The sequence below is a fragment of the Lipophrys pholis genome (assembly GCF_963383615.2).
Source record: "Lipophrys pholis genome assembly, chromosome: 19".
NCBI classification, from domain to species: Eukaryota; Metazoa; Chordata; class Actinopteri; order Blenniiformes; family Blenniidae; genus Lipophrys; species Lipophrys pholis.
Genome location: NC_137647.1, coordinates 2,461,788 through 2,475,157, shown reverse-complemented (window position 1 = coordinate 2,475,157; position 13,370 = coordinate 2,461,788). Strand labels below are relative to the sequence as shown.

The 13,370-nt window shown below is 42.0% G+C and overlaps 1 protein-coding gene across 1 annotated transcript; it reads right to left on the bottom strand.

Moving 5' to 3' along the window:
• Positions 1-1,138: 1,138 nt before the first annotated feature.
• LOC308124275 (uncharacterized protein) lies at positions 1,139-11,569 on the bottom strand (the record flags this gene model as incomplete). The annotated part of the gene is made up of 12 exons (XM_080487198.1): positions 1,139-1,248; positions 2,449-2,620; positions 2,697-2,791; positions 3,655-3,781; positions 4,960-5,162; positions 5,243-5,468; positions 6,570-6,631; positions 9,507-9,678; positions 9,754-9,848; positions 10,822-10,948; positions 11,150-11,352; positions 11,428-11,569. 12 exons carry the CDS (start codon positions 11,567-11,569, stop codon positions 1,139-1,141), a joined length of 1,734 nt encoding a protein of 577 aa, XP_080343324.1.
• Between the last annotated feature and the right edge of the window lie 1,801 nt (positions 11,570-13,370).

Sequence of the window (13,370 nt, the reverse complement as noted above, 5' to 3'; positions counted from 1 at the left end):
GAAAAATTGTTTTTATCTATTTATCTATTTATTTCCAAATATGTAAAAAAAAAAAAAAAAAGAAAAAAGAAAAAAGAGAAACAAACAGAATTAAAGGTGCAAGCAGCCTTGATCGGGACCTCACACTCTTTGCTCTGGCCCGTTGGAGTCGGCCCAATCACGGACTCTGGCCCATTTATATATTAATAAAATATAACTTTTTGAAATGAAGGTTTTAAAAAAAAAAAAAAAGAACTTTTATTCAGAAAAAAATGTGGGGGCTTTTATTTTGAAAGCCAACTCAGCTCTAATCCAGCTTTACCCTAAACATAAATATTTTAGGGTTATGGGGTAATTTTTAATAAACAAGGACTTTTGTTTTGAAAATATTTGGGGCTTCTATTTTGAAAGCCAGCTCACCCGTAGTCTAGTTAATGTAACATCCATTTTGAAGATTTTCTTTTCATTAAGGACTTCTTTTTTTTTTTTTTTTAAATGGGGCTTTTAATTTGGAAGTCAGCTCAGCCCTAGCCTAACTAAACCCTTAATGTTCATTTTGAAGTCAACATTGTAATTTTTTATCAAGAAGGACTTTTATTTTGAAGGAGTTTGGGCCTTTGGCGCTAATTTAAAAAAAAATGGTTCACATGACACACACTTCAATTTCACAAAGTGTGTGTTACGTGTTGGAAAAGGGAGGAAGAATTTATTCATTTGAATTTAATATTCTATTTTGAATTTGGCCGACTTACAACCGGACTCGAACCGGGTCCCTTGTCACTGTGAGGCTACATGCTAACCGCTAACCGCTACGACACTGTGCCGAATCAACAAACGGAAACAATTTCAAAAAATCTTTTATTTTGTTTGGGATTAAAACACGACGATCAACGATGACAAACACAAGCTGATAAAAAAATCTTTAAAAATGTCTTTACTCAGTTACTTTTATACTTTTAACTTAAAACAGACAGGATTTAAGAGTTCTCTTCTAATTTTCATTAAACCTTTTCACCAGTGATGCAAAGGTACGTGGCTCCATTATTGGTATTTATCAATCATTTCAATAAATGAGATTTCATTCTTCCAGAGGGGGCGCAGCAGGACTTCCTTAACTTTGATTTGGTTGATAAAACTTTTTTCTATTCTATTCTATTTTCTATTCCCAGATGAAGTTGAGATGAAGATCTCCCAGTTCCTCCTGAAGGAGCCGATCGATTCGTTGACTCTGTTCAGGACTGAAGACGTTCTTCCAGTCGCCGATCTGACCTGCAGTGACGACAAACGGCTTCGTTTCATGACGACAGGAGAGTAAAAACAACAATAGAACCTGAGAAAAAGTTTAGATTCGAGTGGGAAGAAAGAGAAAATTCCAATTATTGTTTTTTTGAGGATGATTTAAACATTAAATGCTAAAACCCTAAAGAGTCGACGTGAACGGAGTCACTGTGAGGGATGAGTTTCTTTTATCCCTCTGTCATCCACCTGTTTATCAAACATCCACCTGTTTATCAAACATCCACCTGTTTATCAAACATCCACCTGTTTATCAAACATCCACCTGTTTATCAAACATCCACCCGTTTGTCCATCCATCCTCGTAATTCCATCTGTCATCCATCCATCATCCTTCTTTCATTGCATCCATCTATCCATCATTCCATCTGTCATCCATCCATCCTCTTTCCATCTGTCATCCATCCATCTACCATCTTTAAATCCATCATCCATCCATCCATCCATCAATCCACCACCTTTCCATCTGTCATCCATCCATCCATCATCATCATTCCATCGGTCATCCATCCCTCCATCATCATCCATCCATCTGTCATCCATCCATCATCTTTAAATCCATCATCCATCCATCATCATCATCATTCCATCCATCATCCTTCTTTCATTGCATCCATCTATCCATCATTCCATCTGTCATCCATCATCCATCCATCCTCTTTCCATCTGTCATCCATCCATCCATCCTCTTTCCATCTGTCATCCATCCATCTACCATCTTTAAATCCATCATCCATCCCTCCATCCATCAATCCACCACCTTTCCATCTGTCATCCATCCCTCCATCATCATCATTCCATCTGTCATCTATCTATCTATCTATCCATCCATCCATCCATCCATCCATCATCCATCCCTCCATCCCTCCATCCTACCACCAGTTCCTACATGAAGCCCAGTATCGATTCAAAAGTGACCAACTTGGTCAAAACCAGTCCAACATCAACCTTCAGTTCAGAAGCAGCTGCTGTTTCTCTGTCTGTTTCTTTAAATGCAGTTTTAAATGAAAAACAATCTAAACTTGGTGTGAAAGTCGAAGTTCCTGAAGTTCCTGAAGTTCCTGAAGTTCCTGAAGTTCCTGAAGTTCCTGAAGTTCCTGAAGTTCCTGAACTGCACTCAGTTAAAAACTTCCATCAAGGTGTGTTTCCCCTCTTCAGGTTCCGTCACGTTACCTTTGCGCATGAAGTTCCCCCGGATCTTCTCCTTGGGCAGAAACTCGTAGTTCGCCTTCGTGTCTTTCTTCATGTTCTTGAACGTCGACTTCTCTACCACCTTCTCGACGTCGGCGTCACTCAGGCTTTTCCCCAAGAAGCTGCAGATCTTCTTCACCACCTCCCTCATGTTCTGGAGGGAAGGAGCGACGACATCGAGACAACTGAGGAAATCAGACTGAACTTGAAAAAAAGGAGCAACTTCTCACCAACACCATGTCCTCGTAGTACAGCATGAGGACGCTGTACTGGTCTTTGTTTCGGTGCCACTCCCGGATGTGGTTGAACCAGGATCCTCCCAAAACTGTGGACAGACACGTGGCGTCCCGTTAGTCGTCTCCACTGGATGTACTTCGTGCGTTTTGACAGTCACTTATTGTCTTTGGGTGTCAGCAGGTATTTCTAGGTAGTTTATACAGTATATTGTGGTTCAGACCCCGGAAGGATCAGTAATACTCCAGTCTGCAGCTTCTCATACCAAAACAGCTGTTTTCACAATTTGAAGTCTGAAGTCATAAAAACATGTTAATTATCTGAAAAACAGGAAAATCCCAAAATACAGTCCATGTGCAATCTAGATAGATTTACCTTCGCCGACGAAAGTTGGGCAAGAAGGTTGTTTTCGTCTGCATTTGATCAACTTTTCCCCAAAAAACTAACTTACGCGAAATTGCATGGAATCTTCAGGGATGATTTGTCGTCATCCGAGGACCAATTAGATTTGAGGACGTTCACACAAACCGTTTCCGAATAAATCCACAAAAAAACAACGAAAAACTGTCTCATTCATCTCGTCGCACCGATATGAGCTAACAGCTAAAATGCTAGGGATGCTAACTCGGTTAGTTCCGCAGACAAATGTGGCGTTGGCAACGATCTGCGCTCTACCGAGTGTAGCTCTAGTTTGTTATAGTTTTAGCTGTTGAAGCCATTTTTAAAACTTATTTGGGGGGGGGGGGATTTTCCCACTTTAGCAATGATACCCATCTTGGTTATTTTAGCCTCGTGAGCCGTTTATAGCTGCTGGACGTTTTCCCAACAGCTCAGGATCACCCTCTGGCACCGGTCCAAACCAATCAGAGAACTAACCTCTGATCTCACCAGATCTATAAAATACGCAGCATTCCTCTGATGCGGGTTAAACATTAGTCGTGGTTCTCGTCTCACCGTTCCCTTTCAGGTATTGCTCAAGAAATCCCTCGAAGGTCTCGGGAGCATCCAGGTCAGTGAACTCACTGCTGAAGTGGTAAAAAGACGTAATGTTGTCCTTCGGGTTCCTCATCACGTAGATGATCTGAAAAAATAAAAAAAAAATAAAAAAATGAACAAACAAATCTCATCCAACTTTATTGATGAAGCACTTTTAAAAGATAAGACGTAAAGTTCAAGCGTGAAATAGATAAAAGAGGCAACACAATAAAACAAACGCAGTCAAAGCTAATTATAGCTATAAAACCATTCAAAAGATGAGTAAAAACCACGTCGGATAAAAGTCGGGAGGTGACGTGGCGTCGAAGGCCAAAGAGAACAGGCGGGTTTGAATAAACGCGTTTTAAAAAAATGTGAGCGATGACCAAGAACAAAGCGTTACGCAAACGGAACAATGCTGAAGATCGACCTTTGGTCCTGTTGGATTGATTCCCTCCCAAATAAAAAGAAAAGATTCTGATTCGCAAAGTCAGAAATAGAAAAGTACGACGGCTCGTAAAGAGCAATATGGAGAATTATGAACGTTTCAACCAACTAATCTTTTCATTTAAATCAGTGATGTCAAAAATATTTACTAATTAATCACACTAGTTTCTGTTATTAATTACATATATATATATATATATATATATATATATATATATATATATATATATATATATATATATATATATATATATATATATATATATATATATATATATATATATATATATATATAAAAATAACTGTTTCTCTCCAGGTTTCGAATAAATTAATAAACATCTTTGTCATATCAACTGATTTAAGTCTGGGTTCAGTGGGTTAAACGTTTTAAATCAATTAATTAAATTGACCTGTTAATGTTTTTTTGACAGCCTTCATTTAAATATAAGGTGAGAAATCAATACGTTTATTCATAAAATACACTGAGAAAAAAATAGAAAAATAAAATAATCTTAACAATTTAACTGAATTGCTTCTATTCGCCTGAATGGATCAAGTTCTTCTGAATTAGATTAAGTTTGAAGAACTTGATTCGTTTAGACGTCACCAATGGAAGCAAATCAATGAAGTTGATCCAACTATTTTCTATTTTCAGTACACACACACGCACGCACGCACGCACGCACGCACGCACGCACGCACACACACACACACACACACACACACACACACACAGTAAAGTAAGCAAAGCATAATGAGATTTTGTGGGAAAAGCTGAAGATCAAACAGAACGATGGACTAAAATACACATTTTTCTTTTCAGTTCGGACGCCTGACCTTGGCCTTCTTCTCCTTCAGGCCCGGGGGCATGAGCGCCGGGAAGAGGTGGGAGGAGAAGAGTCGAGGTGACAGCCGCTGGGCGTACGCCCGGTCGTCCTCGTACTCCAGCCAGGGCATCTGCAGGAAGTTATTGGGGAATTCATTGAGGCCGCCGGCCAGCTCGCAGATGGAGATGATGACCTGCTGAGCCCAGATGGTTCCTGCAGGAAACGGAGGGGGAAGAAAAACCTTCAGCCGATCCGTCGGGGAAAAGCGACAGACTGCGGGTTTTCTCACCGACCTGACTTGGGATACGTGACGAGGAAGACGTCGCTGTCTCTTATTTCAAAACTCTGGAGAGAGTCGATGTACTCCGGGGTGGTGTAACCGGCCGGGAAGGTGGAATTCTTGTACCTGCAGAGGTTCTCAGTCACCTGCTCCATGTTTCCGACTCCTCTGCCGACGGCGACAGAACAAGAGGAAAAGCTCCTGACTGGACTCTGAACCCTCGTCCCCCTTGTGACTACCTGCTATCTCCAGCCAAGCTCTTTATTTGCAACGTTAAAGTTTGTGGTGCTTCACGCTCATTGGGTGTGAAATAAAACACTCAACTGTTGGTTGTTTTTTTTTTTTTATCACGGAGTCGAATCTTTGGTCACAAACAGACCGAGAGGAAACCAGCCACCAACACACCCCCGACGAGAAGCTCTGCTCACACCTCTTTATCACTTTTTATTAGCACGACAAGTTTTCCAATTGTTCCCTTAAAAGTGAATCATTTCAAATCGTAGTATCGCCACATTTGCACTGGGTGGCAGTAGTGAGTCAGCGTTTCAGTGTCGGCAATATTTATTGTCACGATCGTCTTTACTTGCGTTCATTGAAGATGGGAAGGTATTTGTTAGAGTAATTTTATATATAGTTGCCATATCCGTGCTTAATTATATTCATGTTCAAGTTCAGTTTTATTCCTTGTGTTCTTTCTTAGCAGCGCTGCTGAGGCGCTGCTCACTAATCATATGTTCTGAGCAGGTCAACCTGAACGAGGCTGATAAGCAGGTGTATCCTGTAAACCCTCCCCTTTGTTAAATGGAATAAAAACGCAGGAGAAATGGTCTGGGGCCAGAGTGGATAGGAGGTGTACTTGGGCACACTCCTAGCCATTTCTCCTCGCGAGTAATCAAAGCTCATTCTTGTTGTCTTCTTCTTTCTTGCAGATTTAATAAATGTCCGTAGCTCAAACCTGACAGTATTACAGGGTACAATGGAGCTGAATCCAAGTCGAAAGGTTTTAATTTGAAGAAAACAAACAAACAAAAAAAAAAAACCGTGATTGAAAAAAACACAATTTGAAACTGAATGTTCAAGGTTTGATCTTTAATTCAAAAAAACAAAAAAATAAAAACACTATCCAAAATAGAAATATGAAAAGGTTTTTTTCCGCTCTTGAATTCCTTTGATAAATTATTCAGATTTTTCACTCTTAAAAATTTATTTTTTTTAAAAAATGGGGGGGGTTGTAGATGGGACATCATGAAGACGGCTTGAATGTCCTCTGGTATCATAGCGCTAGAGATCGTGAGATGCTGCGAGACTTGGGAGATTGTTTTTAATTGACATGGCGGCACCTCGCTGCTCGATCGGAGAAACCTCCAGATCGGCCCATCATCCATCCCGTCACTTGATTGATCTACAGAGCAGCCAGTCAGAGGACATGTGACACAGGTCACCAGCGGGTTCCCGCCCATTTGTAGCCCTCGGTATATGTTCTCTTAAACTTAAGAAAGGGTATAAAAATGAGCGGGGAAGCTGAGTAAGAAGACAGAAACGGAATGGGAGGAGGACTTTTTTCCCCCCATGATGACATTTTCGAAGAGCGTCTGCCTCATCTGCCAATCCGCCATCGCAATAGTGAAGAAGGAAAATGTAGTGCGGCATTATCGGAATGTTCACAGAAAACACCGACTTTCCGCTGAACAGCGAGCTGAGAAAGAAGAAGGTGAAGTGTCAGGTCCAACCTCTGAACATTTATTAGTTCTGCAAGATAGAACAAACACACAAGTTAAGATTGGTTTTACTCATGAGGAGAACGGACAGAGAGTGTTTCAGTTACAGTCTCCAACCCGCTCTGAAAAACCTCTGCCGCCTCCTCTCCTTTTATTAGGGTTCCTCTTGTGTTTCTTTCAGGGCACTTCACCATTTGCTGACCACATTTCTCCTTATCATAATAGATCACAGGGGTCCTCTTATCTTATTACAGGGCACTTCACCATCTGCTGGCCACATTCCTCCTAACCATAATAGACCACAGTAGAGAACTACAAGTCGTAGAGATCAGAAAGAATGTTGGTACAATGAATGTGATAACCTTTCGTAAGATTATTCCAACATGAAGGAACTTTCCCGTTTCCACAGTGCCCCTTGGTGCCGGTACGGGTCAGGTCGGAACCGGTTGTTGTGCGTTTCCACTGACTCAGAACCGTTACCAACGGGTACCATTGGTAACCATTTCTCGCTACCCCTCCACTTGGGGTACCAGGCACAATGTGCCGGATATGAGGGGGAGGAGCTTCAACACTGCCGTCTGCTCATTGGTCCGTGACAACCGCTGTTCTCCCAGCAACCAGACATTTCCAATCAGTTGTCCGGCAGCAATCAGGAAACTTTTTTGAAAATGTCCTCCCGTTATGGCGTCACATCCTGCATGATTACGCAACCGTTCATAACCCCGCCTACATTTCAAACCGTTCCCCGTGTAATGGAAACGCGGCACTGATACGGGTCTGGTTACGGATAGTCAACCCCCACCTGACCGGCACCGGTACCAAGGGGCACTGTGGAAACGGGGCTTAACAGGCCAGTCGTCCCGGGTGGGTCCCCACATGGTTAAGACCAAGATCATTCCAAGACTTTCTTTGTTCAGAGACTTTAAAAACAAATCACTCCGGCTGTCAAGAAGTACAGTTACACGGCGCAGTGAAGCCATGGCCGAGGATTTGACCCAGCAACTTTGGAAGGACATCGCAGATTGCCAGGTCTTACACCAGGTTGTTGAACTTAAAACTCATACTTAAAGAAACTATCTATATGTTGACGAGGCTTTTGTGCAGCTGCAACCACCGTTGAATTATAGTGGGCATTTTTATCAAAAACACAGATGTTAACAATGAGAACTGAGGACTGAAGTTTGAGCTGAACGACACTTTAACGACGTTAGCAGCAGCGGAGAGCATTAAGAAAGTTCATGCTAAGCTCCGTGCGGCGACACTGCTGCTCCAAAGTCTTCTGTGAAAACGGGAAACGTGGTTTCTTTAAGTATGGGTCTTAAATTCAACAATCTGGCTTTTTTTTACAGTTGTATGTTGGTATTTGCAAGGAACTGAACAAAATAGCCTGTAAAGGTGAGCTGTGTCCTCAGCAGGACTTTGTTCACAGCTATCAGGTGAAAAAAACCAAAACAACCTAAAACCTAGAAACAGGATTTTGATGTGAACAATAACAGCATCCGATTCTGAAAACATCAAACCTGCATCTGAAAAAAATAACACCTGTTAAATATATATTTAACTGTGAAAAATTAAAATGAATGATTTCGTCAAAAGATTTCCAGAGCTCAATCAGAATTATGTTTAAGTTGAAAAAACTTTTCGTACGCTTATTTTTTTGATTTTGGACACAGTACTTTTATTCATTTTAAATTTTAAATCAAATCTTGAAAATTCAGTTTCAAATAAAAACTTTTCAATCACATTTTTTTTTTCAAATAAACAATTCTATTTGGCCGGGATTTAACTCCATAGGATGTTAGCTTTGGAAGATTTCTTTACAACATGCTGAGTATATTTTACATTTTTAAATGGTCACTACTACAAACATTACACATTGTTCTATTCATTAGTATTGATCAAGGGAATTTAAGCTCTTTGACATGTCTGGTGTGATCCTGCAAACAGATCAAGAGCTGCTACAGCAGATCTGAGGAACAGTTTTTTTCTAGAAAACTGATAAACATCATAAAGCTGCAGTTTATTCCCAGATGAACTTCAGAGACAAATCTCCAAGTTTCTCCTGAAGGAGTTGATCCACTCGTCGACTCTGTTCAGCAGAGAAATAGTTCCTCCAGTCGCCGATCTGACCTGAAATCAAGGCCAAAGGATTTTCCTCAGAAAGATAATTCAGTGAAAACTCAGCAAAAGGCCTGTGAGATACGACGTCCTGAAATCTGACGTCGGGCCTCGTTTACCTGACGAGTGGAAACGCATCGTTTTTGACTTTATCTTACAGGAAAGTTTTGCTTTTACATGGAAACAATCTGAAAACAACAAATACTGGAAACAATGTAGTTTTCATGTCGGGCCACCAGTCGGTGCTGTTGTTCGATTTGATTTTAATGAAACTAAATCCACAGTTTTCAAAAAGTTGCACTTTTAGTGGCTCCAAGCATCACTGTCATGTAAAAACAGACCCAACGAAAACAACACTAGGAATGTTTTGTGTTTTCACTTGAAGACGTTGTGGTGTGAACGAGGCCGCAGTCTGGTTCTGATTCAAGTTTCGGATTTTACCTTTACGCATGAAGTTCGCTCGAATTATGTCTTTAGGTACAAACTCATAGTTTGCCTTGGGGTCTTTCTTCATGTTCTTAAACGTAGAGTTCTCTACGACTTGCTCGACGGCGGCGTCGCTCAGGTTTCTCCCCAAGAAGCTGCAGATCTTTTGCACGGCTCCTTTCAGGTCCTGCAGAGGAAAACATCTCATCCTCTGGAAGAAACGTGGTGAAATGAAGAATCTAGGAAGGAAGCAATCTCTCACCAGGATCATCTCCTCGTAGGTCAGCATGAGGACGTTGTACTGGTCTCTGTTTAGGTGCCAGGCTCTGACGTGGTCAAACCAGGACGATCCCCCGACTGTCAAACAGAGAGATAGAATCCATACTTTAACTTCTTTATTTGAACTGAAGAGATTCATATATTTACCCCTAATGAGACCAAAAGAACCACAAGAACTAATCCTCCAACGGATGATCTGAACCCAATCTCATCAAGTCCTTTGGGAACTACAGATTTTGTCAATAAATTACCTGTTTGTTTAACCTCGAAGAGCATCCAATCAGTCACTATCTTCTTCTCGACAGTGCACTATTCCTACTTAGATTACTCTCTGGTGAGTTACTTAGTGACACACTGCTTCACTCCGTCACCATCAGTGACCTTTCACTAGGACAACCAGTAATAACACAATCACACTCCTCTCAGACAGTGGAGGTTGAACACATCACTGCTGAGGGATCCAGACTTCATCACATTCTTTAAAAAAAACAAACCCCAAAAAATCTATCTTCTTAGAAACAAAGGACCTGCCTGGTGTGTCTCTCTGTGTCCTCTGGGAGACGGCTGATGTCGTCATGACAGCAAAATCATTTCCTATTCATCATATAAGACCAAACAGGAAAGAATAATGGCGCTCCCTGGGCTGGGGGTGGTTCGGGGTGTCGTTGCAGCCCCACCTGCCCCTAATGACCAGTCGCTCTTCTGTAAGTAGTGTATGTCATTATATCATCAACAAGGGTACACACACACACACACACACACACACACACACACACACACACACACACACACACACACACACACACACACACACACACACACACACACACACACACACACACACACACACACACACACACACAGGTCGTGTCTGACAGCTTCCAATAAAGGCAGCAAACGAAGGAGATTCCAAATCACTTCCTGTTCCTGTAAGAGCAAAAACTCTTCTGACACTGAAAGGCTCTCAATCATATTTCAAGCTGACATTCCTGCCATTTCTTCCTGTTCAGTTAATCGTCGCCATGCCGACAGTGCGGCTGAGGTTTCTCACCGTTTCCCGTCAGGTACTGGTCCAGAAACTGCTGGAAGCTCTCGGGAGTGTCCATCACGCTGCATTCACTGCTGAAGTGAAAATACGAGACGATGTTGTCTTTCGGATTCCGCATCACGTAGATGATCTGAAACGCGGAAAGAAATTCAACATTTTAATTCTCACTCCTCTCTGTGACATTGTCATTTTCTGTTTTGGACCAAGAAAAAGGAAAACAATCCCCACAATACAGTGTTTTGATGCCACAGTGATTGAAATGTTCAGATCATAAAAATTTGATTGCATGTTCTCTTCATGAAACACCCAAAGTGCAGCAGCATCATGTGACCTTTGCCTTCTTCTCCTTCAGTCCCGGAGGCATGAGAGCCGGAGTGAGGTGAGAGGAGAAGAGTCGAGGCGACGGCCTCTTGGAGTAATCTTGACCCATCGGGTGCTCCAGCCAGGGCATCTGCTCGTAGTTGTTGGGATATTCATTCAGGCCTCCGGCCAGCTCACAGATAGAGATGATGATCTGCTGAGTCCAAATGGTTCCTGTCCAGGACGGAAAAGTTCCGTAATGAGCACAACATTACCAATAAAACACTGATATCAGAGTTTCTCACCAACCTGACTTTGAGTAGGTGACGAGGAAGATGTCACTGTCTCTGATTTCAAAACTCTGGAGCGAGTCGATGTATTCTGCGGTGGTCAGACCAGCGGGGAAGTTAAAGTTTTTATATCGGACGATATGTTCCGTGAGCTGCTCCATGTTCCCTCTTAATCTCTCAGATTAACTGGTTAACTTGGTTCAGCCCAGAGTTTTCCCTTCAGGATGCGTTTGCAGCGTCTGACCAATCACACACAGAGAATCCCTGCGGAGCAGTCAGGAGATTACTGAAGGAGCAATTATTCTCTCATAAATTGAAGAATTACAAACATCCGGCAGGCCAAAAGCAACACTGTTACCGCGTCCGAGACAATTCCAAACTTGTTAACGCATGACTTGGTGAGACTATACCCGTGGCGGACCGTCCATTTCAGACCCAGGCCTTCACTGGTGCTGGTCTGACTCAATCCATCCCTCAATAACTTTTTTATGGCTACAAAAACCCTGTTATCATGCAGAAATGCAGTATAAAAAGCCTTTGCATCACAGATAGATATTCGTGTAGCCAGAATAAATACCTTTACTGATGAAAACAATCCCAGTTCACCTCTCACCTTCTGCTGCAGCTGCAATAAAAAGCGGCTGCTTTTCCCAAAACTTCTGGGGGTCGAGGAGGGTGACAAACGTCAGCTTTTCGTGGTCTTGAAAATAATATAATGGCAAATAATATAATCCTGAATCCTGCCATTGAGTTTGTAGTGAGCACAGATAAATTGCACCAGTGCACTTGAGCACTGCGGTGCATTCAAAGACCTCTTGGAAAAGTCCGTCTTGAACTTTGTTTTGCCAATAAATCTGCAACCAGATTGTTTGATCTAATTTTATATCTATATTCTCATGATTCTGCATGTTCCTAAAACTGTGGCTGACTTAAGGACAACAGATCTGAAATAGTTACGAATGAACACGATTATTTATTAAACAAAGACATTCTCACCGCATGGTCTGCTGCACAGGACGGCCGTGCTCTCCCCAACTTAAGGATAGGAAAGAGATTGATTTTACACAAACATCGACTTTTGAATCAGAGAGGCGGGCTTCCCTTCCCGGGTCCTCCCTGTCACCCTTGACCACTTCGGCCAATCATAGTGGATTCCCGGCCTTGAGGTGGGCTCCAGTTTGCAGTCACTCCCTTGTTTACATTGCAAAAGGTTATAGTCTCTAAGTATCAGTAAAACCACACGATACAAAATGGAGGGAAAAACACATGGAAGGATGCAATCCTCTTGTCTCTAACAGTAAAGCTAGAATGCCAGACTCCATAGAAGAATTCAAGTTAAAATAATCCAACCAAATGTCTTTATCTTCTCCTCTAGTCATTGTAGGTTGACTAAACCTCTATTAAATCAACACAACTATATTTTTGTTTGTGCAGCTGCTACAGATGCAGTCAGCTCGCGCTGGATCGTGAACTCTCTGACGATCCAATCAGAGGGCTTGAATACACTGAGGTCACGCTCGGCCTTCTAGAGAAAGCCCCGAGTCGCCACTATCAAAATCTGATTGGTTGAAGCAGCAGCGTGACCAACGTCTGTTTTACACTGCAGACGCCTGCGGGATTGAATGTGAAGGCCTCCGGCAACAGGTGATGGCTGAAATGTGATTGGTTAAAAGCTTTAAAGGAGACATATCATGCTTTTAAATCCTTCCTTTTTACATATAAATCATACAGTTGTGGTCTATATAAAGCGGAACTGCAATGCTTGGGTCTGAATTCCTCATTATTAGAGCTCCACAGGCCCCTTTTCAACCCCTTTTCTGATGTGCTTCTGAGAGCAACTCGTTTTGGGGCGGTCTCTTCATACCCCGCCTCCTCTCCAGGTTGCAGAGGTGACACTCGGTTTAACTCCACCCTGTTCGGCCATCTTTGTAGTTTGATAGAACAGATACAATTATCTAGCGG